At 42.3% G+C, this 27,870-nt stretch overlaps 1 protein-coding gene across 2 annotated transcripts; it reads left to right on the top strand.

Moving 5' to 3' along the window:
* Positions 1-27,679, top strand: LOC112254892 (synaptophysin-like protein 1). Of its 2 annotated transcripts, none has more exons than XM_024427856.2 (6): positions 1-319; positions 501-575; positions 18,677-18,795; positions 19,165-19,363; positions 25,625-25,798; positions 26,033-27,679. In XM_024427856.2, the coding sequence occupies exons 1-6, from the start codon at positions 305-307 to the stop codon at positions 26,099-26,101; spliced, it is 651 nt and encodes a 216-aa protein (XP_024283624.1). In that variant the 5' UTR covers positions 1-304; the 3' UTR covers positions 26,102-27,679. The 2 variants fall into 2 exon arrangements, with proteins under 2 accessions (XP_024283624.1, XP_024283623.1); XM_024427855.2 differs by having other exon boundaries at positions 26-319; positions 25,976-27,679.
* Positions 27,680-27,870: the final 191 nt, after the last annotated feature.

Below are 27,870 nucleotides of genomic sequence, written 5' to 3'. Positions count from 1 at the left end.
GTTCGGATTTCAAATAAATATGCCCTTTCTCTTGAAGAACAAGTTGCCCGTTCAATAGGTGGCGACGCTACATCAATAGGTGTATTCTGCCATAAAACTTTAAAGAAGAAGAACAAGTTGCTTGTCACGTGTGCTTATGCAGTTTAGAAAGTTTGACAGCAGTTTTACAACGTCAGCTAACCTAGCTGTGTGTTTAGCTGTTTTCGATCAGTCGTATGTAATCAAGGTTCACCCCGCTACAATATTTGTACGTTTGGGAGAATATAGGATTTCTTCCGGTATAGCGAACTGCTGAAAATCGAACATGGAAGTTGTTCAGGTAAATCGGTTGACACGAGTTTTCGTTATATTCGCTAACTTAACAGTTAACGTTAGCTAGTGAAGGGGACCAACATTCGTGACATTTTAGTGTCGGGGGGGCTACCAATTAAAAAATTAATGAAAAATATCTCGCTTGACCACGGTCATGATTCAGATGTTTTTTTTTCTTCCAATTTAAGAAACTTCTGTCTGGATTCAATCTTGACCTGGGACCTTTGAAAGAACCTCTGGGATTTATTCGGATTCTGGAATGGGTAAGATACCAGGACTTCGCCAAAATGTAATGTGTTGCAACCCATTGCTATGTCTATTGTCTCGCAATTGTCACACACACTAAACTTGCTAGCTACGTAAATTAACTAGCAAGTTTGTCATGTTCTTGGTTAATGTTGCGCGCTAGCTACTTGTTTTTTTTGGAGTTTAATTTCGGAGTAATGTTAGAAGTGTATTGATGCAGATAGTTATCTAGTACACTAACGTCAGTTAGCCCAACCTCCAAGGCAAATAATAGCTAGATTTCCTCGGCAACACCCTATTCAGCGATTGTCTATGTAGTTACGACTCATAGCTACAACAATTGGATCAGTGACTGACAAGTCACTCTTTAAGATGATCATACAAGTGTTCTTTTCTCAATTTTTTAAACATTTTTTAAATGTATTTATTTAACATGTATTTAACAAGGTAGGCCAGTTGAGAATCAGTTCTCATTTACAACTGCGACCTGGCCAAGATAAAACAAAGCAGTGCGACAAAAACAACACAGTTACACATAAACAAACGTACAGTCAATAGCACAATAGAAAAATCAATGTACAGTGTCTGCAAATGTAGAAAAGTAGAGGTAAGGCAATGAATAGGCCATAGAAGCAAAATAATTACAATTTAGCATTAACACTGGAGTGATAGATGTGTGGATGATGTGCAAGTAGAGATACTGGGGTGCAAAAGAGCAAGAGGATAAATAACAATATGGGGATGAGGTAGTTGGGTGTGCTTTTTACAGATTGACTGTGTACAGTGATAGGTAAGCCGCTCTGACAGCTGATGCTTAAAGATAGAGAGGGAGATATAAGACTCCAGCTTCAGTGATTTTTGCAGTTTGTTCCAGTCTTTGGCAGCAAAGAACTGGAAGGAAAGGTGTCCAAAGGAGGTGTTGGCTTTGGGGGTGAACAGTGAAATATACCTGCTGGAGTGTATGCTATGGGTTGGTGTTGCTATGGTGACCAGTGAGCTGAGATAAGGTGGGGCTTTACCTAGAAAATACTTATAGATGACCTGGAGCCAGTGGGTTTGGCGACGAATATGTAGAGGGCCAGCCAACTAGAGCATACAGGTCGCAGTGGTGGATGGTATATGGGGGCTTTGGTGACAACGAATGGCACTGTAATGGACTACATCCAATTTGCTGAGTAGTGTTGGAGGCTATTTTGTAAATTACCTTGCCAAAGTCAAGGATCGGTAGGCTAGTCAGTTTTACGAGGGTATGTTTGGCAGCATGAGTGAAGGAGGCTTTGTTGCGAAATAGGAAGCTGACTCTAGATTTAATTTTTGACTGGAGATGCTTAATGTGAGTCTGGAGGGAGAGTTTAGTCTAACCAGACGCTTAAATATTTGTAGATGTCCACATATTCTAAGTCAGAACCGTCCACAGTAGTGATGCTAGTCGGGCGGGCAGCAATCGGTGGAAGAGTATGCATTTAGTTTTACTAGCATTTAAAATCAGTTGGAGGCCACGGAAGGAGTGTTGTATGGCATTGAAGCTCGTTTGGAGGTTTGTTAAATGGCTGCAATCCCGTTAACGGGATGAGATGACAACAGCCAGTGAAAGTGCAGGGCGCCAAATTCAAAACAACAAATCTCATTAAAATTCCTCAAAAGTACATGTATCTTATACTGTTTTAAAGGTAATCTTGTTGTTAATCCCACCAGTGTCCGATTTCAAATATGCTTTACAGCGAAAGCACCACAAACGATTGTTAGGTCCCCACCAAGCCACAGAATAAACACAGCCATTTTTCCAGCCAAAGATGGGAGTCACAAAAAGCACAAATAGAGATAAAATGAATCACTAACCTTTGATGATCTTCATCAGATGACACTCATAGGACTTAATGTTACACAATACATGTATGTTTTGTTTGATTAAGTTCATATTTATGTAAAAAAATCTGAGTACATTGGCGCTTTACGTTCACTAATTCCAAAAACATCCAGTGATTTTGCATAGCCACATCGATTCAACAGAAATACTCATCATAAATGTAGATAATACAAGTTATATTATTATTATATTAAGTTATACATGGAATTATAGATATACTTCTCCTTAATGCAACCGCTGTGTCAGATTTCAAAAAAACCTTACGGAAAAAGCATACCATGCAATAATCTGAGACGGCGCTCGATAATTGTTCGATAATGTCCGTTATTTATGTCCAATTAGGTACTTTTGTAAGCGCGTTTGGTATACATATCCAAACGCTCGTGCATTTCTTAGGACAAAAACTTAGTTATATTACAGGTCAAAAACTTTCAAACTAAGTACAGAATCAATCATTAGGATGTTTTTATCGTAAATCTTCAATAAAGTTCCAACCGGAGAATTCTTTTGTCTTGAGGAGGAATGGAACGCAAGTCGATATCATGTGGAATGCGCGTGACCAGGAAATGGTTCTCTGCCAGTAAGCTGACTCATTCAGCTCTTATTCAGTCCCACAACACAGTAGAATCCTCATTCAAGTTTCTAAAGACGGTTGACATCTAGTGGAAGCGCAACTTCATCCATATTCCAATGTGAATTCAATTGGGCTTGGTTTGATTTCACAGAAGTGTGATTGACTTGGAGTTATATTGTGTTGTTTAAGTGTTCCCTTTATTTTTTTGAGCAGTGTATACATACAGTGGGGGGAATTTTTTTTTTATTCAGCCACCAATTGTGCAAGTTCTCCCACCTAAAAAGATGAGAGGCCTGTAATTTATCATAGGTACACTTCAACTATGACAGACAAAATGAGAAAAAAAAATCCAGAAAATCACATTGTAGGATTTTTAATGAATTTATTTGCAAATTATGGTGGAAAAATAAGTATTTGGTCAATAACAAAAGTTTATCTCAATACTTTGTTATATACCCTTTGTCGGCAATGACAGAGGTCAAAGGTTTTCTGTAAGTTTTCACACACTGTTGCTGGTATTTTGGCCCATTCCTCCATGCAGATCTCCTCTAGAGCAGTGATGTTTTGGGACTGTTGCTGGGCAACATGGACTTTCAACCCCCTCCAAAGATTTTCTATGGGGTTGTGATCTGGAGACTGGCTAGGCCACTCCAGGACCTTGAAATGCTTCTTACGAAGCCACTCCTTCGTTGGCCGGGTGGTGTGTTTGGGATCATTGTCATGCTGAAAGACCCAGCCACGTTTCATCTTCAATGGCCTTGCTGATGGAAGGAGGTTTTCACTCAATCTCACGATACATGGCCCCATTCATTCTTTCCTTTACAAGGATCAGTGTCCTGGTCCCTTTGCAGAAAAACAGCCCGAAAGCATGATGTTGCCATCCCCATGCTTCACAGTAGGTATGGTGTTCTTTGGATGCAACTCAGCATTCTTTGTCCTCCAAACATGACGAGTTGAGTTTTTACCAAAAAGTTATATTTTGGTTTCATCTGACCATATGACATTCTCCCAATCTTCTTCTGGATCATCCAAATGCTCTCTAGCAAACTTCAGACGGGCCTGGACATGTACTGGCTTAAGCAGGGGGACACGTCTGGCACTGCAGGATTTGAGTCCCTGGCGGCGTAGTGTGTTACTGATGGTAGGCTTTGTTTGGTCCCAGCTCTCTGCAGGTCATTCACTAGGTCCCCCCTGTGTGGTTCTGTGATTTTTGCTCACCGTTCTTGTGATCATTTTGACCCCACGGGGTGAGATCTTGCGTGGAGCCCCAGATCAAGGGAGATTATCAGTGGTCTTGTATGTCTTCCATTTCCTAATAATTGTTCCCACAGTTGATTTCTTCAAACCAAGCTGCTTACCTATTGCAGATTCAGTCTTCCCAGCCTGGTGCAGGTCTACAATTTTGTTTCTGGTGTCCTTTGACAGCTCTTTGGTCTTGGCCATAGTGGAGTTTGGAGTGTGACTGTTTGAGGTTGTGGACAGGTGTCTTTTATACTGATAACAAGTTCAAACGGGTGCCATTAATACAGGTAACGAGTGGAGGACAGAGGAGCCTCTTAAAGAAGTTACAGGTCTGTGAGAGCCAGAAATCATGAAAAATTTCCACACAAATTCCGGAAATTTACCGGAATGTTTCCGACCCTTTGCAACACTAGTAAGGACAGATGATTTTTACACACTTCCGCACTGTCCCGTTCTGTGAGCTTGTGTTGCCTACCATTTCGTGGCTGAGCCGTTGTTGCTCCTAGACATTTACACTTCACAATAATAGCACTTACAGTTGACCGGTGCAGCTCTAGCAGGGCAGAAATTTGACGAACTGACTTGTTGGAAAGGTGGCATCCTGTGATGGTGCCACTTTGAAAGTCACTGTTAGGTCTTCAGTTAAGCCATTCTATTGCCAATGTTTGTCTATGGAGATTTCATGGCTATGTGCTCATTTTTATGCAACAGGTGTGGCAGAAATAGCCAAATCCACTAATTTGATGTGGTGTCCACTACTTTTGTCAGGGGATTGTGGAGGCCAGGTCATCTGATGCAGCACTCCATCCCTCTTCTTGGTCAAATAGCCCTTACACAGCCTGGAGGTGTGTTGGGTCATTATCCTGTTAAAAACAAATGATATTCCCACTAAGTGCAAACCAGATGGGATGACTTATCGCTGCAGAATGCTGTGGTAGCCATGCTGGTTAAGTGTGCCTTGAATTCTAAATAAATCACTGACCATGTCACCAGCAAAGCACCATCACACCTCCATGCTTTACCGTGGGAACCACACATGCAGAGATCTTCCGTTCACCTACTCTGCGTCTCATGAAGACACGGCGGTTGGAACCAAAAATCTTGAATTTGGACTCAGCAGACCAAAGACAGATTTCCACCTGTCTAATATCCGTTGCTCGTGTTTCTTGGCCCAAACTTCTTATTGGTGTCCTTTTTAGTAGTGGTTTCTTTGCAGAAATTAGACCATGAAGACCCGATTCACAGTCTCCTGAACAGTTGATGTTGAGCTGTCTGTTACTGGAACTCTGCAAAGAATTTATTTGGGCTGAAATTTCTGAGGCTGGTAACTCTAATGAACTTATCCTCTGCAGCAAGAAGTAACTCTGGGTTTTCCTTTCCTGTGGCGGTCCTCATGAGCCAGTTTCATCATAGCGATTGATGGCTTCTGCGACTGCACTTGAAGAAATTTTCAAAGTTCTTGACATTTTCTGCATTGACTAACCTTCATGTCTTAAAGTAATGATGGACTGTTGCTTCCCTTTGCTATTTTTTTTCGGTTCTTGCTATAATATGGACTTGGTCTTTTACCAAATAGGGCTTCTTCTGTATACCACCCCTACATTATCACAGCACAGCTGATTTGATTGACTCATGCATTAAGAAGGAAATTCCACAAATGAACTTTTTTAACAAGGCACACCTATTTAATTCAAATGCATTCCAGGTGACTACCTTTTGAAGCTGGTTGAGAGAATGCTAAGTGTGCAAAGCTGTCATCAAGGCAATGGGTGGCAACTTTGAAGATTCTCAAATATAATATATTTTATAAATTATTTTTTGGTTATTACATGATTCTATGTGTTATTTCATACTTTTGATGTCTTCACTATTATTATACAATGTACTGTATGTGTGTATAACTGAGCCATGTCACTTTTATCATTTTGGTCCACTGTACTTGGCAGCGTGCATGAATGAAAGCGGCTAGCTAGCTAATGCATAGTATTTCAAACTGCATTCATGCCCAGACTGTCACATCAGATAATAGTTAACTTTAGCTAGCTAGTTGTCACTGACCTATAATATATGTCATGAGTTTAGGCTGATGCTTTAACTGTTATGACCTAGGTAGATCTTGACTTTGAGAATGGATTGTTGGTATTTTCAAGAGGAACAAATGCAGATGTAGTATGACCTCAAACTGAGAGGTAGAGCACTAATGGATCCTGTGCGTAGTGCAAACCCTATTTGCAAGGTCCTCATGCTCATTGGTAACCAGGTCAACTAGGCTTCTTGACTTCATTTTGTTGAATACATGGACATGGAAATTCCACTTATGATCTACAGGGCAGGTAGGAAATCAGTAGCTAGGCTATCAGACTTTCTTCATGAGTGCAGTTTAGTAGTGCTGCCTCTTGGAGCTAAATTTGCGTGGAGAATTTGACTATTTATGTGATGTGAAGCCCAGTGACTCTTCACTGTCCTTCATTTGTCACTAGCTGATTTCTGTTTGTTTCTGCTGCTTATAGGCTACATCAAAGAATCACCAAGTCAGAATCATTTAACCAAAATAAAACTGCTCACAAGCAACGCTCACGCGAATGTTTTAAGTTGGGTCCATACAGAAAGTGGAATTGCCCAACACATTGGAAGGACTTAGTGCACAGTATGTAGGCCTGAGAAGAGGTGTTTTGCTAAAGAGCTGACATTTCGAGCAGGCCTTGCTATGTGATGAAGTGACATTTTTAGAGACGTGGCCAACTGGCCAAAGTGTAGACTGTCAGCAGCTGTAACAGACAGCTTGGATTCATGAACTTGTAACCTGTCTGAGTAGCTGTCTCAGGATAAAAGGAGGACCACTGGTTCTGATCAACAAGCATTCTGTGTGTGTACACGATCTGTACGTGTGTACAGTACTGATATGTGTCTTTGTATGCACTACATAGTCTGTCATGAATTTGCTAGTTTTGCCTGTGTGCTTGGCTAACTGTGTTGAGGTACTGTCTGTGTGCTTAAGTAGCAGAGCTGCCAGTGGCCCTGTAGGCAATAAATGCCAATGTTATCTTTTAGGTTAGAGCTTGAATTCAATCCAGGCAGTCTACTTCTCCCTCAGCCAGTCATCACTATCTTGCCATGTTAGAAAGGATAGAAATGTATACTTTCTAACCACAAATGTCATTTTTAAACCACTACGCTTTACATCAACCCCTACCCTGACCTAAATTAATAAGGAGAAATGGCTCATGTGCTTTGACCATAATTCTACTTTTGTCCATTCTAACATGGCTGTCTAGTAATTACCCTCCTCCCTCTCCCCTATGTGCTGTGCCAACCAGCTACATGCCTTTCTCTGGTTAGAGAGGGGAGTGGCCAGTTACTAGGAAATGCACTGTAAATCCTGGCCAATGCTGCAACACAACATTCTCAGAGCGTCAGTGGAGGCAGGGGTTACTTTATACACACCACTGATCCCGGTGCTAAACCCTGACCTGCATGCTGCTGCATGCATGAGGGGTTAGAACTAACAAGTTCCAATTAGGCAACCTGTATCCATACTATGTCTGTGGCTGCTTCTTTAAGAAGTGTTCTTTAGAATTAGCTTTAATGCAGCATTTAATTGCACCACTTTATTGCAGCCTACATCACAGCCCCCTGAAGAACTTGCATAGACTAAATGCAGTTGAAGTGTTGGAACAGAAGCATGACTTTACCCCTGAAAAATATAGCCTAGCTTAATTCTCAAATATTTGTATGATGAACCACAAATGGGCGGGAAGCTTTTTGTTCCTTGATGCACTGATGTTAAAACAACTTCTAAGCTTGGTTCAGATCTGTTTTGTGCTCTTAACTCCATTGCTGTTAATGTCATGTTTGTTATGAGAATGAGTGTCAAGGAGTTGACATGATAGCCGAGTGCCTGCCTGTTTGTGCCGTCTCTGACTAATTCATAATATGTATACCATGACAACAGTCAGGAGTTGGCCAAAGCACCAACAAGTCTAGAACCAGGTTTGAAAACAAAGGTCTGCTAACGTTCCCATATCGTCAACTCCCACCTAACTACACTGTGACTGTACTAGCCTATAGGTGTGCCCCCATTCTCAGTCATTGGGAGGTTGGGTGTCTTACTTACTCAGGGAACTGCATAGTGGAGGGTTTATTTTGAGGGTCAGCGGCTGAGGTGAGGGGATTGCTGGAATGGTCAGGTGTTTAAGTGGGGGGAAATTGGAAATGTTTTACTTCACCAAACACCTGAAAGATGAAACCAGTTCCCACAAGGTTCACTTGACCTCAGTCTGCTACTACTACGATCACGATACACTTTTCTCCCCTGTGTTTTTTATTTCACCTTTTATTTAACCAGGTAGGCAAGTTGAGAACAAGTTCTCATTTACAATTGCGACCTGGCCAAGATAGAGCAAAGCAGTTCGACACATACAAAAACGGAGTTACACATGGAGTAAAACAAACACAAGTCTATATACAATGTGAGATGGGAGGTAAAGGCAAAAAAAAGGCCATGGTGGCAAAGTAAATACAATATAGCAAGTAAAACATTGGAATGGTTCATTTGCAGTGGAAGAATGTGCAAAGTAGAGAGAAATAATGGTGTGCAAAGGAGCTAAATAAATAAATACAGTAAGGAAAGAGGTAGTTGTTTGGGCTAAATTATAGATGGGCTATGTACAGGTGCAGTAATCTGTGAGCTGCTCTGACAGCTGGTGCTTAAAGCTAGTGAGGGAGATAAGTGTTTCCAGTTTCAGATTTCCATGGCTCTCATACCCCTAAAATACTAGTGGACTAAACTCCACGGTTTAGGAAGTTTTTGATGAACTCCACTAGAGGTTGACCGATTGAATCGGAATGGCTGATTTTAACAATCGGAAATCGGTATTTTTGGATGCCGATTTATTATTAAAAAAAAAAAAAATCTTTATTTAACTAGGAAGGTCAGTTAAGAACACATTCTTATTTTCAATGACGGCCTAGGAACGGTGGGTTAACTGGCTCGTTCAGGGGCAGATCGACAGATTTTCACCGTGTCAGCTCGGGGGATCCAATCTTGCAACCTTACAGTTAACTAGTCCAATGCTCTAACCACCTGCCTCTCATTGCACTCCACGAGGAGCCTGCCTGTTACGCGAATGCAGTAAGCCAAGGTAAGTTGCTAGCTAGCATTAAACTTATCTTATAAAAAACAATAAATCAATCATAATCACTAGTTAACTACACATGGTTGATGGTATTACTAGTTTATCTAGCGTGTCCTGCGTTGCATATAATCCATGTGGTGCGTATCGTTGCTCCAATGTGTACCTAACCATAAACATCAATGCCTTTCTTAAAATAAATACACAGAAGTATATATTTTTAAACCTGCATATTTAGCTAAAAGAAATCCAGGTTAGCAGGCAATATTAACCAGGTGAAATTGTGTCACTTCTTGCTTTCATTGCACGCAGAGTCTGTTTCTATGCAACAGTTTAGGCTGCCTAATTTGCCAGAATTTTACGTAATTATGACATAACATTGAAGGTTGTGCAATGTAACAGGAATATTTAGACTAATGGATGCCACCCCATAGATAAAATACGGAACGGTTCCGTATTTCACTGAAAGAATAAACGTCTTGTTTTTGAGATGATAGTGTCCGGATTCGACCATATTAATGACCTAAGGCTCGTATTTCTGTGTGTTATTATGTTATAACTAAGTCTATGATTTGCTAGAGCAGTCTGACTGAGTGGTGGTAGGCAGCAGCAGGCTCAGGCCATTTCACAACCGAATTGAAATGGCTAGCTAGTTAGCCAAGAGGATTCAGTGCTGTAATTGCTGCCACAGTGCTTCAAAGTACTGATCCCAAACCGTTGAGGTCGGGTGATTGTGGAGGCCAGGTCATGGTTTCGGATGAGTTGTTCCGCAGAGTGAAGGAAAAGCAGCCAACAAGTTCTCCTCATATGTCGGAACTCCTTCAAGAGTTCCAGGTTAAGCTGGTTGAGAGAATGCCAAGTGTGCAAAGCTGTCATGAAGGCATAAGTTGGCTACTTTCCCAGTGACCTTGCCATGGTTAAATGCGGTTGTATGCACTTTCAGTTTAGCACAAATGCTGCCATCTAGCCACGGTTTCTGGTTTGGGTAGGTTTTAATAGTCACAGTGGGAACAACATCCCCTTCCTGATGAACTGTCACCGTGTCCGTGTATACATCAATGTTATTCTAAGGCAACCCGGAACATATCCCAGTCGGCATGATCAAAACAATCTTGAAGCATGGATTCCGATTGGTCAGATCAGCGTTGAATATATCTTATCATTGTTAATTTTTCTCCTATGTACGGTTTTTGGATTCTGCTTTAGAGCAGTTTTCTGCAGCATTGGTAAATATGTGATTTTATAAATGTTGAGTTCATTCCTGTGCTGTTTTGTAACTAACCTGGTAGGTTGTCTGACAACCTGCACCAGGTTGCAGGCACTAGTTACAGTTTGAAGTTTGGTTTCTCGTGAAATTATACTTATGTTTATCACATGCATATCACATACATTATCCAGAAATGGACTGTTAGCACTTGGTCTATAGCAGGTTCCCACAAGAATGGGCTTTAGGTGAGGCAGATGAAGCCATACTACTTCAGTTTTTAACATGATATCCTCTCTAAGCTTTACAGGAATGTGGTTCTGAATATTGACTGCAACACTGCCCTTGTTTGCTTTTCTGTAGATGTTAACTTTTTATTGCTGCCACTATCATCAAAGGTATTGTCTAAGTGACTTTTTAATTTTGAGAGTCAGAATATGAATGTACTTTGTTACAAGCAAGTTATTGACTTCATTAACCTTGTTTCTTAGCCCATCTTAACATATGTAGCCTATTTTTAGTACTTTTCTGGGTTGCTTGATTTGTTTTTTTATGCTTTACTGGAAAGCTTATCAGAAGTAGACTAGCTCATGTTATTTACATTGGTGCTGATAGTGCATGGTAAGCGCACACAGTGGACTTCCTACTAGGGCACACCAATTCAGTGTTAACAGTAACTATGGTTCATACAGTAGGCACATGATTACAGCGTACAATAGCTGTAGGATCAACAGGGGGACTTTAATTCAGTTGTCTGCCAATGTCCCTGTGATGTACATTTGATGCAGCATTATGACAACACAGCATCACAATGGTGGGGATTAACTGAGCTGGTCTTGGGTCATAAGTCATTGTCTCAATGCAGTCTTGAAATGCTTGGACAGAGTACAGGAGCCAAGCTCATTTAGATGGACTCCGTCATTCCTATAGATTATCTTCTGTTTCCAGACGGTGTCAGAGTTATCTATGAAAGTGACTCCAGCAGAGCTACACTTGCCTTTTAGCCAGATGTGTAATGCCAGTAGCCTGCTGAATCTTTAAGACATTCGGCCCAACGATGGTACCGGACCTGATATTATTTGCCGCTTTTTGTAATCTGTCATTGCTCGAATCAGTTATTTTTCAAATAACTTTTCAGAAGTTCCAAGCTAGCCCTCCTGATGTCGTAGTCCATGTGGGGTCAAACGACAGCGTCAGCCCCCGGCAGCAGTCGTAGAACGGTTGGAAGCAGCCTTGTAGTGTCCTGTACTCATGCTCCTGGGTAGAACAGTTGGAAGCAGCCTTGTAGTGTCCTGTACTCAAGCTCTTGGGTAGCACTGGGAACTGAGATGTTTCTCACCATAGACCTGCCAATGATGACAGCTGGTGAAATAGCAGAGGGCTGGCTGTACTTTCGCATCAAGTGATTTAGAAGACCCCTCGAGGACCAAAGAGAGGTGGGGCCCAATGGACCCGAGTCGGCTGTAGTATCCATCGTAGATGAATGGCCCGGTATCTCAGGCAGTCTCACGGTCTGAGGAGGGTACAGGACACTACTACCTGAGGTAGTTGCCACCGGAGAGGGAGACAACAGAGGACCAAGGCACCTGAACCTCTGAATCCAGGGCGACAAAGCCGTTTCTGGTCTGTGTCCGGGCTTAACATCTCCAAGGAGTCCCCCATTGCCAGAAGATGCTTTTTTTCCGACTTACATGGCGAGTGACACATCTCCATGGCTGGTTGGGTCGAGAACAGGAACATCCCACAGGAGCATCCTACCACTTTGGGGAGGGATCCCTGCAGAGTACAGGCCAAGTCATCTGTGGGGAGCTGATACGGCGGCGACACTTCCACCAGAGCGCCGCATCTGGCTACTGGGGTAGAAGAACAATTTAAAAGTAGGCGGGGGTGGAGTACCCCAGTAGGTTTTCTAAGGGTAGGCACTTCGCCCCTGTAGTCCTCTGCAAGCAAACAGTTGCTACTTTGAAAGTCTGGGCAGTCCACATTGTCCCGGAATAAAGCAAAGTAAACACAGCTCCTGCAATGTTAAACGTTCAATAGCGACCTACATTTGAGACTGTTGAGCTAGCTGGGTTTCTGTGTCTCTCTCTTTACATGGAATCTGTCAGGATCCCAGGACAGATTGTTGCGTTCACAGCAACTAAGCCGCGGGATCCAAAATCAAAAAGTATATAAAATCTTAACTTCACAAGGAAACACTATCACAACTTTACATACACGATTAATCGAGGTCTCTTGTTTAGATGTTTTGGGGGAGGAGCTCATTAGAATAATGGCCTGTGTGAAATATCACAGCACAGTTGTAATATATGGTAAACAGAAACTGGATGGTTTTCAGAGATTGATGGGAGGGGTTTAGTGGAGCTGAAGGATGGAACTAAAAAGAACAGGGTAAAATGTATAGTTGAAGTCAGAAGTTTACATACACCGTAGCCAAATACATTTAAACTCAGTTTTTCACAATTCCTGGCATTTAATCCTAGTAAAAATTCCCTGTCTTAGGTCAGTTAGAATCACCACTTTATTTTAAGGATGTGAAATGTCAGAATAATAGTAGAAAAATAAATTTATTTCAGCTTTTATTTCTTTCATCACATTCCCAGTGGGTCAGAAGTTTACTTACTTAGCTAGTATTTGGTAGCATTGCCTTTAAATTGTTTAACTTGGGTCAAAAATATCAGGTAGCCTTTCACAAGCGTCCCACAATAAGTTGGGTGAATTTTGGACCATTCCTCCAAACAGAGCTGGTTTAACTGAGTCAGGTTTGTAGGTCTCCTTGCTCGCATGTGCTTTTTCAGTTCTGCCCACAAATTGTCTATAGGATTGATCAGGGCTTTGATGGCCATTCCAATACCTTGACTTTGTTGTCCTTAAGACATTTTGCCACAACTTTGGAAGTATACTTGGGGCATTGTCCATTTGGAAGACCCATTTGCGACCAAGCTTTAACTTCCTGACTGATGTCTTGAGATGTTGCTTCAAAATATCCACAATTTTTCATGATGCCATCTATTTTGTGAAGTGCACCAATCCCTCCTGCAGCAAAGCACCCCCTCAACATGCTGCCACCCCTGTGCTTCACGGTTGGGATGGTGTTCTTTTGGCTTGCAAGCCCCCCTTTTCATCCAAACATAACAATGGTCATTATGGCCAAACAGTTCTATTTTTGTTTCTTCAGACCAGAGGACATTTCTCCAAAAAGTACGGTCTTTGTCCCCATGTGCAATTGAAAACCATAGTTTATGGCGATTTTGGAGCAGTGGCTTCTTGCTTGCTGAGCGGACTTTCAGATTATGTCAATATAGGACTCATTTTACTGTAGATATAGATACTTCTGTACCGGTTTCCTCCAGCATTTCAAGGTCCTTTGCTGTTGTTCTGGGATTGATTTGCCCTTTTCTCACCAAAGTACGTTCATCTCTAGGAGACGGAACGCGTCTCCTTCCTGAGCAGTATGACGGCTGCGTGGTCCCATGGTGTTTGTACAGATGAACGTGGTACCTTCAGGCGTTTGGAAATTGCTCCCAAGGATGAATCAGACTTGTAGAGGTCTACAAAAAAAATCGAGGTCTTTGGCTGGTTTCTTTTGGTTTTCCAATGATGTTAAGCGAAGAGGCACTGAGTTTGAAGGTAGGCCCTGAAATACATCCACAGGTACACTCCAATTGACTCAGGCTAATTGACATTTATCAGAAGCTTCTAAAGTCACGACATTTTCTGGAATTTTCCAAGCTGTTTAAAGACTCACTAAGTTGACTGTATGTAAACTTCTGACCCACTGGAATTGTGATTAAGTGAAATCTGTCTGTAGAAATTTTGGGGAAAATGACTTGTCATGTACTAAGTAGATGCCCTAACAGACTTGCCAAAACCTATAGTTTGTTAACAAGAATTTTGTGGAGTTGTTGAAAAATGAGTTTTAATGACTCCAAACTAAGTGTATGTAAACTTCCGACTTCAACTGTATGTATATAGATAGGTTCAGAAGTTTTGTGAAACAGCGCAGTCAGATATATGGCAAATAGAAACGGGATGGTCTTCAGAGATAGATGGGAGGGGTTAAGTGTAGCTAAAGGCTGGTACTAATAACAAACTAAAGATGACTAATGTAAAATATATTTTCTGTAAAATGTATGTTGAAGCCTGTTGTCCATTTAATTTACTCCAATCAGGAGGTGGGGAGGGAATAAAAAATAAAGTGTGTTTTCTGTACACTTATTACCGTTCAAAAGTTTGGGGTCATTTAGATATGTTCTTGTTTTTAAAAGAAAAGCAACAACAAAATTAACCTCATTGATCAGAAATACAGTGTAGACCATTGTTAATGTTGTAAATGGATATTGTAGCAGGAAATTACATTTAAAAAAAAATTATATTTATATGGGCATACCGAGGCCCATTATCAGCAACCATCACTCCTGTGATCCAATGGCATGTTGTTAGCTAATCCAAGTTTTTCATTTTAAAAGACTAATTGATCATTAGAAAACCCTTTTCCAATTATGTTAGCACAGCTGAAAACTACTGTTCTGATTTAAAGAAGCAATAAAACTGGCCTTTAGACTAGTTGAGTATCTGGAGCATCAGCATTTGTGGGTTCGATTACAGGCTCAAAATGGCCAGAAACCAATAACTTTCTTCTGAAACTTGTCAGTCTATTCTTGTTCTGAGAAATGAAGGCTGTTCCATGTGAGAAATTGCCAAGAAACTGAAGATCTCGTACAACGCTGTGTACTACTCCCTTCACAGAACAGCGCGAACTGTCTATAACCATAATATAAAGAGGAGTGGGAGGCCCTGGTGCACAACTGAGTAAGAGGACAAGTACATTAATGTCTAGTTTGCGAAACCGACGCGTCATAAGTCCTCAACTGGCAGCTTCATTATAGTCCCAAAACAAAACGCCAGTCTCAACGTCGACAGTAAAGAGGCGACTCCGGGATGCTGGCTTTCTAGGCAGAGTGCCTCTGTCCAGTGTCTGTTCTTTGCCCCTTTTTTAGTCTTTTTTGGCCAGTCTGAGAGAGTACTTTTTCTTTGCAACTCTGCCTAGAAAGCCAGCATCCCGGAGTCGCCTCTCCACTATTGACGTTGAGACTGGTGTTTTCACCTCAACCCAATTGAGATGAGTTGGATCGCAGAGTGAAGGAAAAGCAGCCAACAAGTGCTCAGCATATGTGGGAACTCCTTCAAGACTGTTGGAAAAGCATTCCAGGTTACGCTGTTTGAGAGAATGCCAAGAGTGTGCAAAGCTGTCAATGCAAAGGGTGGCTATTTGAAGAATCTTAATTTATAAAATATAATTTGGTTTTGTTAACGCTTTGGTTACTACATGATTCGATGTGTTATTTCATAGTTTTGATGTCTTCGCTATTTATTCTACAAAGTGTGAAAATTGTACAAATAAAAATCCTTGATTGAGTAGGTGTCATCTTTTGACTGGTACTGTATAATCATGCACAAAGAAAATATGGAGTATTGGAAATGATGCAGAGAATTTACATTGACGGAAACCACAATCTGTCTGCAATATTAAAGCTGCTCTACCCCCAGAATAAAAAAAAATCAACTTCCTTCACTTTGTAGTTTAGTCCGCTACTGAAATACCCATATTTGACCCCTTTACACTCAGCAACTGTTGTGGCATTGTTTTTTATGACCCTCTATTTATTGCATTGGATATTTGTTATTGTTCAGAAGGCCTGAACTCTTTAGGCCTCGTGGTCTGTTTTGCACTTCTCAACTGCTATGTAAATTCTGATTGATTGTGATCATGTGGGAACGTGCTTGAGCTGACGTGGGCGCTGGACTAGGCTACTTTTAGAACAAAGGGCATTATTCTAGAAGAAGTTGGGGCGTGCTAGATCTCCCATCACGTTTTCATTGGACGGATCTGTTCAGTAACTCCTATTTGTGGAACACTGCTACCAGCAACCAACACCGGAACAAGTTTGTACTCAAATATACAAAAATATAAATGCAATGTGAAGTGTTGGTTTCATGATGTAAAATTAAAAAATTCCCTGGCATGTTCCATTCACACACAGCTTATTTCTCTGAAATGTTGTGCATATTTGTTTACCTCTGGTGAGCATTTCTCTTTGCCAAGATAATCCATCCACCTGACAGGTGTGACATATCAAGATGATGATTAAACAGCAAGGTCATTACACAGGTGCATTTTGTGCTGGGGACAATAAAAGACCACTCTAAAATGTGCGGTTTTGTCACAATGCCACAGATTTCTCAAGTTGAGGGAGCATTCAGTTGGCATGCTGATTGCAGGAATGTCAACCAGAGCTGTTGCCAGATCATTTTAAGTTAATTTCTCTACCATAAGCTGCCTCCAACATCGTTTTAGAAAATCTGGCAGTAGGTCCAACCGGCCTCACAACCGCAGACCACGTGTATGGCATCATGTGGGCGAGCGGTTTGCTGATGTCAATGTTGTGAACAAAGTGCCCTGTGATTACGGCATGGCCAGGCAAACTACGGACAACAAACACAATTGCATTTTATCGATGGCAATTTGAATGCATAAAGATGCCGTGACGAGATCCTGAGGCCCATTTTGTTTTAAGATGTCTGTGATCAGCAGATGCATATCTTTATTCCCAGTCATGTAAAATCCATAGATTGGGGCTTAATGACCTAATTTCATGACTTATTACCTTTTATGAAGTCTAACTCAGTAAATTCTTTGAAATTGTTGCGTTTTTCTGTTTTTGTTCAGTATACATCTAGGGGCAGAAACATCATCCTAGTCCTACATTTAAAATGGGCTGCCTTTCTATGCAGTCTATTTAAATGGAATCAGCCCACCAGACAGATTTTTCTGTAGTTCGGATGGTGTGGTAGACCCAAGTTTTTAATTTTTTTTTATTACACCTAGGAGAATAAACCTTACTCAAGCATTGCTATCAGACGATACAAAATCACTTATCTACAAATGACCTTACATCCCAATTAACTCCTCATTACAGATCAAGATTGGATGTGCGCCTATCCTTTCTCAAACAGAACCCATTAAACGGGCTGCTAGTTTGTCAGACTCCGCTGTTAGGAGCCAGTCCGTGTTAATGAGTTGGCTCTCTCAGCACTCACTGAGGGAAGGAGTTTCCTGTGTGGAAAGAGGCTGGAGGGGAAGTTAAATTGGTGAAAAGTAATCATGAGAGAGAAAGAGTCAAGGTTCTAGCACAGGGAAAGTCTTTGTCTGGGAGAGAAGTGTAAGCCTATGATTTTGCATACGTGTATGTTTGCCATTCTTCCTCTCTCTGGGTCTGCTCTCCCCCCACTTTTCTGCTTTGAGTAGAGGAAGTAACTATCAGGGTGGATGAGGTGAGGTCCCCAGTGTTCTTCCCAGTCAGGGTTTCAAGATTTTTGGCACGAGCCATGTCTGAGGCCTCTTGGGGCCTCTCCCTGTCTGACCTGACCCCGGTGGGGCGTTCTGCTGGAGTTGGGGCTTTTCTTGCCGGGTGATCACTCCCCACCCTTATGGCTTTTACAGAGGACTGTTAACTGTGCTGCAGCAGGAACACTTGACCACTTAAAACCAGCTCTGTGTCCTACCGGTGGAACACCTCTTATTATAATAATATATGCCATTTAGCAGATGCTTTTATCCAAAGGGGCTTAGTCATGCATACATTGTACATATGGGTGATCCCGGGAGTCAAAACCCACTATCCTGGCGTGGCACTACAGAGGACGACTTTCTGTTGTGAGTTACAGAACCACAACTCTGAACAGCCCTCTGATCAGCTATAATACAGATGAGCTAAATATAGCTGTATACAGTCTTATGTAGGCTACATGTATTATGTGTTGATTTAAAATCTTAAAGGACAAATTTTGATAATCAGAGGACTGCACAATAACTCTAGATCGTTGGGAGAGAAACAGTTTATGAATTCTGAAGTACCTTTCCTTCCTTGTCTCCTTTATTGACCTGAAAACAAAGCCTAGACACTAGTGAAAAGTCAGCCCACCAGGAATGAGCTTTTCTTAGCTGCCCAGGAATGAGAATGATGTGAAGGCAAATAGATGAGCGAAAGTAACTTAAGACCATTGAGATGCACGCTAACTCACCTCTCTCTGTGCAGGTGTTCACCATCTTTGCCTTTGCCACCACGGGTGGTTACTCTGGGACGACCCACATCAGTGTGAAATGTGGGGATGCGGTGCTAAAGGACATAGACGTTGGGTTCGGATACCCATTCAGGTATAACACCTCTCGCATAGAGCTGCATATTAACAATTTGTATGCTGTCATATTGTTTTTTAATTGCCAGTAACCTCTACCTGTGGTCTGTACAGTAAATAAGCCTATCTCTGGCACTCCCTGAAAAGCAATGCAAAACTTTTCAAGGGTTTGATGTGTAAATGGGAATTCCAAAGAGCAGTTTCTTTTTACTCTAAAGCTGGTTGTAAAATATATGCAGTCACACATGGAAAAAAACTAAAGATTCTTCTCTCCAAGATCATTTTTATTTGCCTTTGATGGTTGCCCCTTAAATCCATTTCAACTATAAATTCAAAAACATTTATCTAATTGATAGTTTTTCTCTCCCACCCCCCCACTACTCTCTAGGTTGCCTAGCTACGGCCCTTTAAAGGTGCCGACGTGTAACGGGAACGCCACGAATGAGATTTACCTACAGGGCGACTACTCTTCCTCGGCTGAGTTCTACGTCTGTGTCGGTGTCTTTGGCTTCCTGTACTGCACCGCCACCCTGGTTTTATACTTGGGATACCAGCATGTGTACCGCGAGGGCCGCGGACCTACCTTTGTGAGTCTAAGATACTAGGGCTGATCCCATTTTTAGTCATCTGTTGGGTAGATAGGCTGTTGGTCGACCAAGATTAGAATTTTTTTTGTCATTTTTTTGTCAAGCTGTGGCAAATATATAAAAATATATATATTACACACACACACACACACACACACACACACACACACACACACAGTGGGGAGAACAAGTATTTGATATTTTTATTTCACCTTTATTTAACCAGGTAGGCTAGTTGAGAACAAGTTCTCATTTGCAACTGCGACCTGGCCAAGATAAAGCATAGCAGTGTGAACAGACAACACAGAGTTACACATGGAGTAAACAGTTAACAAGTCAATAACACAGTAGAAAAAAAGGGGAGTCTATATACATTGTGTGCAAAAGGCATGAGGAGGTAGGCGAATAATTACAATTTTGAAGATTAACACTGGAGTGATAATCAAATCAAATTTATTTATATAGCCCTTCGTACATCAGCTGATATCTCAAAGTGCTGTACAGAAACCCAGCCTAAAACCCCAAACAGCAAGCAATGCAGGTGTAGAAGCACGGTGGCTAGGAAAAACTCCCTAGAAAGGCCAAAACCTAGGAAGAAACCTAGAGAGGAACCAGGCTATGTGGGGTGGCCAGTCCTCTTCTGGCTGTGCCGGGTGGAGATTATAACAGAACATGGCCAAGATGTTCAAATGTTCATAAATGACCAGCATGGTCGAATAATAATAAGGCAGAACAGTTGAAACTGGAGCAGCAGCACAGTCAGGTGGAAGTTGAAACTGGAGCAGCAGCATGGCCAGGTGGACTGGGGACAGCAAGGAGTCATCATGTCAGGTAGTCCTGGGGCATGGTCCTAGGGCTCAGGTCAGTTGAAACTGGAACAGCAGCATGGCCAGGTGGACTGGGGACAGCAAGGAGTCATCATGTCAGGTAGTCCTGGAGCTCAGGTCCTAGGGCTCAGGTCCTCCGAGAGAGAGAAAGAAAGAGAGAAGGAGAGAATTAGAGAACGCACACTTAGATTCACACAGGACACCGAATAGGACAGGAGAAGTACTCCAGATATAACAAACTGACCCCAGCCCCCCGACACATAAACTACTGCAGCATAAATACTGGAGGCTGAGACAGGAGGGGTCAGGAGACACTGTGGCCCCATCCGAGGTCACCCCCGGACAGGGCCAAACAGGAAGGATATAACCCCACCCACTTTGCCAAAGCACAGCCCCCACACCACTAGAGGGATATCTTCAACCACCAACTTACCATCCTGAGACAAGGCTGAGTATAGCCCACAAAGATCTCCGCCACGGCACAACCCAAGGGGGGCGCCAACCCAGACAGGATGACCACAACAGTGAATCAACCCACTCAGGTGACGCACCCCCTCCAGGGACGGCATGAGAGAGCCCCAGCAAGCCAGTGACCCAGCCCCTGTAATAGGGTTAGAGGCAGAGAATCCCAGTGGAAGAGGGGAACCGGCCAGGCAGAGACAGCAAGGGCGGTTCGTTGCTCCAGAGCCTTTCCGTTCACCTTCCCACTCCTGGGCCAGACTACACTCAATCATATGACCCACTGAAGAGATGAGTCTTCAGTAAAGACTTAAAGGTTGAGACCGAGTTTGCGTCTCTGACATGGGTAGGCAGACCGTTCCATAAAAATGGAGCTCTATAGGAGAAAGCCCTGCCTCCAGCTGTTTGCTTAGAAATTCTGATAAATGATCAGATGGTCATGTACAGGTAGAGATATTGGTGTGCAAAAGAACAGAAAAGTAAATAAATAAATAACAGTATGGGGATGAGGTATGTAAAAATGGGTGGGCTATTTACCGATAGACTATGTACAGCTGCAGTGATCGGTTAGCTGCTCAGATAGCAGATGTTTGAAGTTGGTGAGGGAGATAAGTCTCCAACTTCAGCGATTTTTGCAATTCGTTCCAGTCACAGGCAGCAGAGAACTGGAACGAAAGGCGGCCAAATGAGGTGTTGGCTTTAGGGATGATCAGTGAGATACACCTGCTAGAGCGCGTGCTACGGATGGGTGTTGCCATCGTGACCAGTGAACTAAGGCGGAGCTTTACCTAGCATGGACTTGTAGATGACCTGGAGCCAGTGGGTCTGGCGACGAATATGTAGCGAGGGCCAGCCGACTAGAGCATACAAGTCGCAGTGGTGGGTGGTATAAGGTGCTTTAGTGACAAAACGGATGGCACTGTGATAAACTGCATCCAGTTTGCTGAGTAGAGTGTTGGAAGCAATTTTGTAGATGACATCGCCGAAGTCGACGATCGGTAGAATAGTCAGTTTTACTAGGGTACGTTTGGCGGCGTGAGTGAAGGAGGCTTTGTTGCGAGGTTGGAGTAGCCAAGTGGAAGGCATGGCCAGCCGTTGAGAAATGCTTGTTGAAGTTTTCGATAATCATGGATTTATCGGTGGTGACCGTGTTACCTAGCCTCAGTTCAGTGGGCAGCTGGGAGGAGGTGCTCTTGTTCTCCATGGACTTCAGTGTCCCAGAACTTTTTGGAGTTGGAGCTACAGGATGCAAATTTCTGCCTGAAGATACACTGCCGATTTTGCAGGTTTTCCTACTTACAAAGCATGTAGAGGTCTGTAATTTTTTATCATAGGTACACTTCAACTGTGAGAGACGGAATCTAAAACAAAAATCCAGAAAATCACATTGTATGATTTTTAAGTAATTAATTTGCATTTTATTACATGACCTAAGTATCTGATCACCTACCAACCAGTAAGAATTCCGGCTCTCACAGACCTGTTAGCCCACCTGTTCTCCACTCATTACCTGTATTAACTGTACCTGTTTGAACTCATTACCTGTATAAAAGACACCTGTCCACACACTCAATCAAACAGACTCCAACCTCTCCACAATGGCCAAGACCAGAGAGGGTGTAAGGACATCAGGGATAAAATTGTAGACCTGCACAAGGCTGGGATGGGCTACAGGACAATAGGCAAGCAGCTTGGTGAGAAGGCAACAACTGTTGGCGCAATTATTAGAAAATGGAAGAAGTTCAAGATGATGGTCAATCATCCTCGGTCTGGGGCTCCATGCAAGATCTCACCTCGTGGGGCATCAATGATTATGAGGAAGGTGAGGGATCAGCCCAGAACTACACGGCAGGACCTGGTCAATGACCTGAACAGAGCTGGGCCCACAGTCTCAAAGAAAACCATTAGTTATACACTACGCCGTCATGGATTAAAATCCTGCAGCGCACGCAAGGTCCCCCTGCTCAAGCCAGCGCATGTGAGGTTTGCCAATGAGGTTTGCCAATGACCATCTGGATGATCTAGAGGAGGAATGGGAGAAGGTCATGTGGTCTGATGAGACAAAAATAGAGCTTTTTGGTCTAAACTCCACTCGCCGTGTTTGGAGGAAGAAGGATGAGTACAACCCAAAAAACACCATCCCAACCGTGAAGCATGCAGGTGGGATCATCATTCTTTGGGGATGCTTTTCTGCAAAGGGGACAGGACGACTGCACCATATTGAGGGGAGGATGGATGGAGCCATGTATCGCGAGATCTTGGCCAACAACCTCCTTCCCTCAGTAAGAGCATTTGAAGATTGGTCGTGGCTGGGTCTTCCAGCATGACGACGACCCGAAACACACAGCCAGGGAAACTAAGGAGTGGCTCCGTAAGAAGCATCTCAAGGTCCTAGAGTGGCCTAGCCAGTCTCCAGACCTGAACCCAATAGAAAATCTTTGGAGGGAGCTGAAAGTCCGTATTGCCCAGCGACAGCCCCGAAACCTGAAGGATCTGGAGGAGGTCTGTATGGAGGAGTGGGCCAAAATCCCTGCTGCAGTGTGTGCAAACCTGGTCAAGAACTACAGGAAACGTATGATCTCTGTAATTGCAAATAAAGGTTTCTGTACCAAAGATTAAGTTCTGCTTTTCTGATGTATCAAATACTTATGTCATGCAATAAAATGCAAATTAATTACTTAAAAATCATACAATGTGATTTTCTGGATTTTTGTTTTAGATTCCGTCTCTCACAGTTGAAGTGTACCTATGATAAAAATTGCAGACCTCTAAATGCTTTGTAAGTAGGAAAACCTGCAAAATCGGCAATGTATCAAATACTTGTTCTCCCCACTGTATAAAAATTATGGCAGGCGAGACACCTGTCTGAGTGGACTAATCCATTGTGAATGCTTCAGGGATGGCACAAGTATCACCAGTAGTACGTTTACCATTTCTTGTCTAAAAGTTCTGTTAATGCATTCAATATATTATTATTACAGTCTTGTCATTGTAGGAGTGGACATGTTGTTTGTAGAACACACAACCTATGTTACACTTGTGAGGGAAAGGTTTAGGTTTATTTCATTCCGTTTACGAGTTAATTTATTCATTGTCTTTTGTTTGAAGAGCTCCTGTCAATCTTGAGAAAGGACACACACCTGATATATGAATAGAACTAGGCCTAGGCTTCCTGGCCTGCACGCAAATGTAGGCTTATAAATATGCACATTTGGGGATCTGATACTATTTCTGATTGGCTTAACTCGCCATCACTGTGGAGCTTCTCAAAGTAATTTTTTTTTCTTTGCCTCAAAAAGAAAGTAAACTGTCTGTTTTGACATCCATTGTGAATAGTTCCTCAACGTAGCCTATTTGAAAAATATTTCCAGCTCTCCCACTTTCAATAACCACACAGCATGAAAGGGGGAAAATGTCATGCTCTGATCCGGTGGAAATGTCATAAAGGCCTACCTCATTACTTCTTATCCTTTGTGCAAATAGCCTACGGCTGTGTCTGTCTGTGTGGTGCTCACTGGCAGCACCCAGAATATTTTAAACAGTGTTGCAAGTTTGTTAGCTGGAGCTTCAGGCTAGACCCAAGTTAATAGTTAATACAATGTTTCAAGTTCCTTGCAGACAGGCCATGCATAGCTCCCGAGGGACGCAGCTGTCTAAGGCACTGCATCTCAGTGTCTGAGGCATCACTATAATTTTGATTAACCACATGACATTGATTTTGAGACATGAAACTGTTCCACAAAAATGTGCATCTGAAAATCAGAACTGACACACAGATCAGTAGAAATGGTACGGTAACTTGCCACTCCAAATGGTAAAGGTTGCTGACCGCTGTTGTAGCCTACTACCGGCAACTTCAGATGCATAATGGCAGAATCTGCAACGGCCAGCAGCAGCAGTGCCAGCAGCAGTGGGAGAAATTTTCTGGTTAGTTTAAAATGTTTTAACTAGGCAAGTCGGTTAAGAACAAATTCTTATTTTACAATGACTGCCTACCCTGACCTAACCCGGACAACGCTGGGCCAATTGTGCGCCGCCCTATGGGACTCCCGATCACAGCCGGTTGTGAGAGAGCCTGGGATCGAACCAGGGTCTGTAGTGACGCCTCTAGGACTGAGACTCAGTACCTTAGACCGCTGCGCCACTCGGGATCTCTGGCTCACGCTTTAGTAAATTGTCTAAATGTTTAATTGCAGCGCTTGACGCATCAGGCAAAATAGCCTACATATAGTTGATTTTATTCGAACATAGGGTGGGGTTTATGTTAGTTACCGTATAGTGTAGCATAACTGGAGAACTATTTGTATATCATGGGCTACCAACCTGTGTACTGCCAGATCAGTGTCAACCAGTCATTGTGAGGCTGTTTGTAGGGTTTTTGAGAAGCAACCCATCAACTGGCAGACCAATAATGGTGTGTGACTGTACAGAGTAAGCATGTACAGCTGATATAGTGATTATAATGTTAGCCACACAGTACTGCGCAGTTTGCAGAAAAGAAAAGCATATCTAAAACAACATACTTACATTTTCAGAATTAGACGTCTCTCAGCCAGATGCCGAAGAATTGGTTCATGCATTTTCTTATTTTAGGCTAGTTCTCTAAAGCATCACAGTTGTGGAACAGCTTGCTATGTCAGGTAAGAGGGGCAGATAACAGAGGTTTTTAAATCACTTTTAAAAACCCACCTTTTTTAGTTGGGATTTTAACAAGTGAGTTTTATACATCTTCAGTTTGTTTTAATGTGAAGTACTTTGTGATTTTAAATAAATGTTGATTTAACAATGTAACCATTTGTCTCTGGCTGATGGGTTAGGTTCATGTTTTAAGCCTGGTATGGCTCTAACAGCTGAGATGACAGGTTATGTTGTGAGCCTAATAGTTTTCAAAAGAGATTCATGATTTAAAAGCTGCGTTCTTCCATCCTCTTCAACATGGTCCTATAGTGACAACCCTCCCCTGTGTTTTTCTCAGGACCTGTTGGTGACTGCTGCTTTTGCCTTCCTGTGGCTGGTGTCCTCCTCTGCCTGGGGGAAGGGCCTGACTGATGTGAAGTGGGCCACCAACCCATACCACCTGGTTGAGACCTGTCAGCCCCTGTGCTCACCTGGATACTTCCCCTCCATGGGAAAACTCAATGCCTCTGTGGTGAGCAATTTGATTTAGTAATAGGAATGTATAGCCATTTCTCAATGTGATTTACAGCTATGTACAAGTCAAGCATGAAAGACAGGGCTACGGGTGTAGTGGCACTTAATGTAGCATTTGTAATTCCTTTGTTTGTATCCTGTGTTGTCTTTGTTTCACACTTTCCTGCTTGTCCAGATTTTCGGATTTCTAAACCTCATCCTATGGACCGGTAACTGTTGGTTCATCTTTAAGGAGACTCCCTTCCACAAGGACCCCAACCCACCAGCCACCATGGAGGAGGGCGGAGTCCCCAGCTCTTAATTGCATAGAGCCCAAGCCAATCGCCAAGGTGCTTTGGACCCACACTGTTTCTTATTTAACCCTAACTAAAACCTCAAGCAAAATGTTGCTTTTTAATCACCCTTACCACAGAGGCCACTTTTCAATGATGGGCATTAAGCTCAAGCTTCAGGGAAAGTATTCATGCTGTGTTTACACAGGCAGCCCAATTCACACGCACTTTTTTTTTCTCACTAATTGGTATTTTGACCGATCAGCTCTGAAAAGGATCTGATGTGATTGGCCTTTTGGCCAAATAAAAATCAAATAATTGGTGTGCCTGTGTAAACACAGCCTAAGTTCCCCAACTCTAACCCTCCAACACAGCTACCCTTGGATGTTGTTTTAATACTCTGCATAGAGTTGGTCAGTTAATGTGAATGATTTGCTAGCTGCAGTCAACACTACCCCAATTTACAGGTGTAAACCCTGAAAACTGAGTGACCGCAACGGTTTTTATTAGTTTTTTCCTGTTTATTTTTAAACATTCTAAAAGGTGCCTTGAGTTAACTGTACATAACATCTATTCAGTTACAGTGAACGTGGCTTGAGTTGAACACTTTGAAAGGAAATTGGGTATCTGTGATTTTCAAAATGTCTGATTTTGGTCACTTCCTCTAGAGCAGGTACTTTCAAACGCATAGGCCAGGTACAAAATGTCCCAACAGGGCTCACAGACACACTACTGTAGCTGAACTGTGATTAATATGGGGATGTTCAGTAATGCTGCATTGACATCACAGGTGGCACCTTAATTAGGGAGGACGGGCTCTTAGTAATGGCTGGAACTGTATCGAAAACAACAAACACATGGTTTCCAGGTGTTTGATTCCATTCACTCCTTTCCTGGCCATTTGTTATGAGCCGTCCTCCCTTCAGCAGCCTCCTGTGGTTCAAATACACTAATTGTCTGACCGTCAGTCCCCCTCGTTTACCATGAATCTAATAAAGGAGATGAGGTCGACGGTAATGCTGAAATCCACTGCTCTGTTGCCTTTCAGGCCTAAATTTGGTCCTCTAAATTAAAATAAACAATTTTAACTACTGTCATATCAGTAATTCCAATATTCCACTACTACATTTTTTGAAACATGGATGTTGCATTTCTGTCATGTTCTGAAAAGCCTACTGCTTTGGTGCACTAAACTCGTCAGTTGTTAGCTACTTGACCCCACAATCGCTCCTGATGTTCAATGCGTTCCTTTTTGAAATGTATGTTTTTTATTTTAGTTTTAGTTTTGTTATTCAAAATTATTTTGTCACATGCTTCATAACCACCCGGTGTGGGCTGACCTTGAAATGCTTACTTGTGGATGAACATATGAACAGTGCCTTGGTTATTTATACTAACTATAGCAGTAACACCAACTAATATGGACTACATTCAATTTGAGGACACATTTCTAGTAACTGCTGTCAATATTTTAGTTATTCAAACTGTCAGTGCCTATATTTCACCGCAGTGCTGGTTGGTGTATTGTTTACTCAATGAAGCCAAACTTTTTAAAGTCTTATGTAAAGTTGTGACATTGAAACAATTAAAACACTAAGTTCCCTCAGTATTTGACTCTTCTCAAAATGTTTGAACTAGAGCTGGGACAATAAACCAGAAAATGATCGACACTGACCACTTATTGCAGGCATTTTGCAGATAACATTCAGTACGATAAGTAGACTATACAACAGAAATGTAAAGTTTGAAATGAAATAAGTTTGCTAACATGGGTGGATTGTTATAGCTGTCAATTGAC

Source organism: Oncorhynchus tshawytscha, linkage group LG07, assembly GCF_018296145.1.
Source record: "Oncorhynchus tshawytscha isolate Ot180627B linkage group LG07, Otsh_v2.0, whole genome shotgun sequence".
NCBI lineage: Eukaryota > Metazoa > Chordata > Actinopteri > Salmoniformes > Salmonidae > Oncorhynchus > Oncorhynchus tshawytscha.
This window is presented reverse-complemented; position numbering and strand designations above follow the sequence as displayed.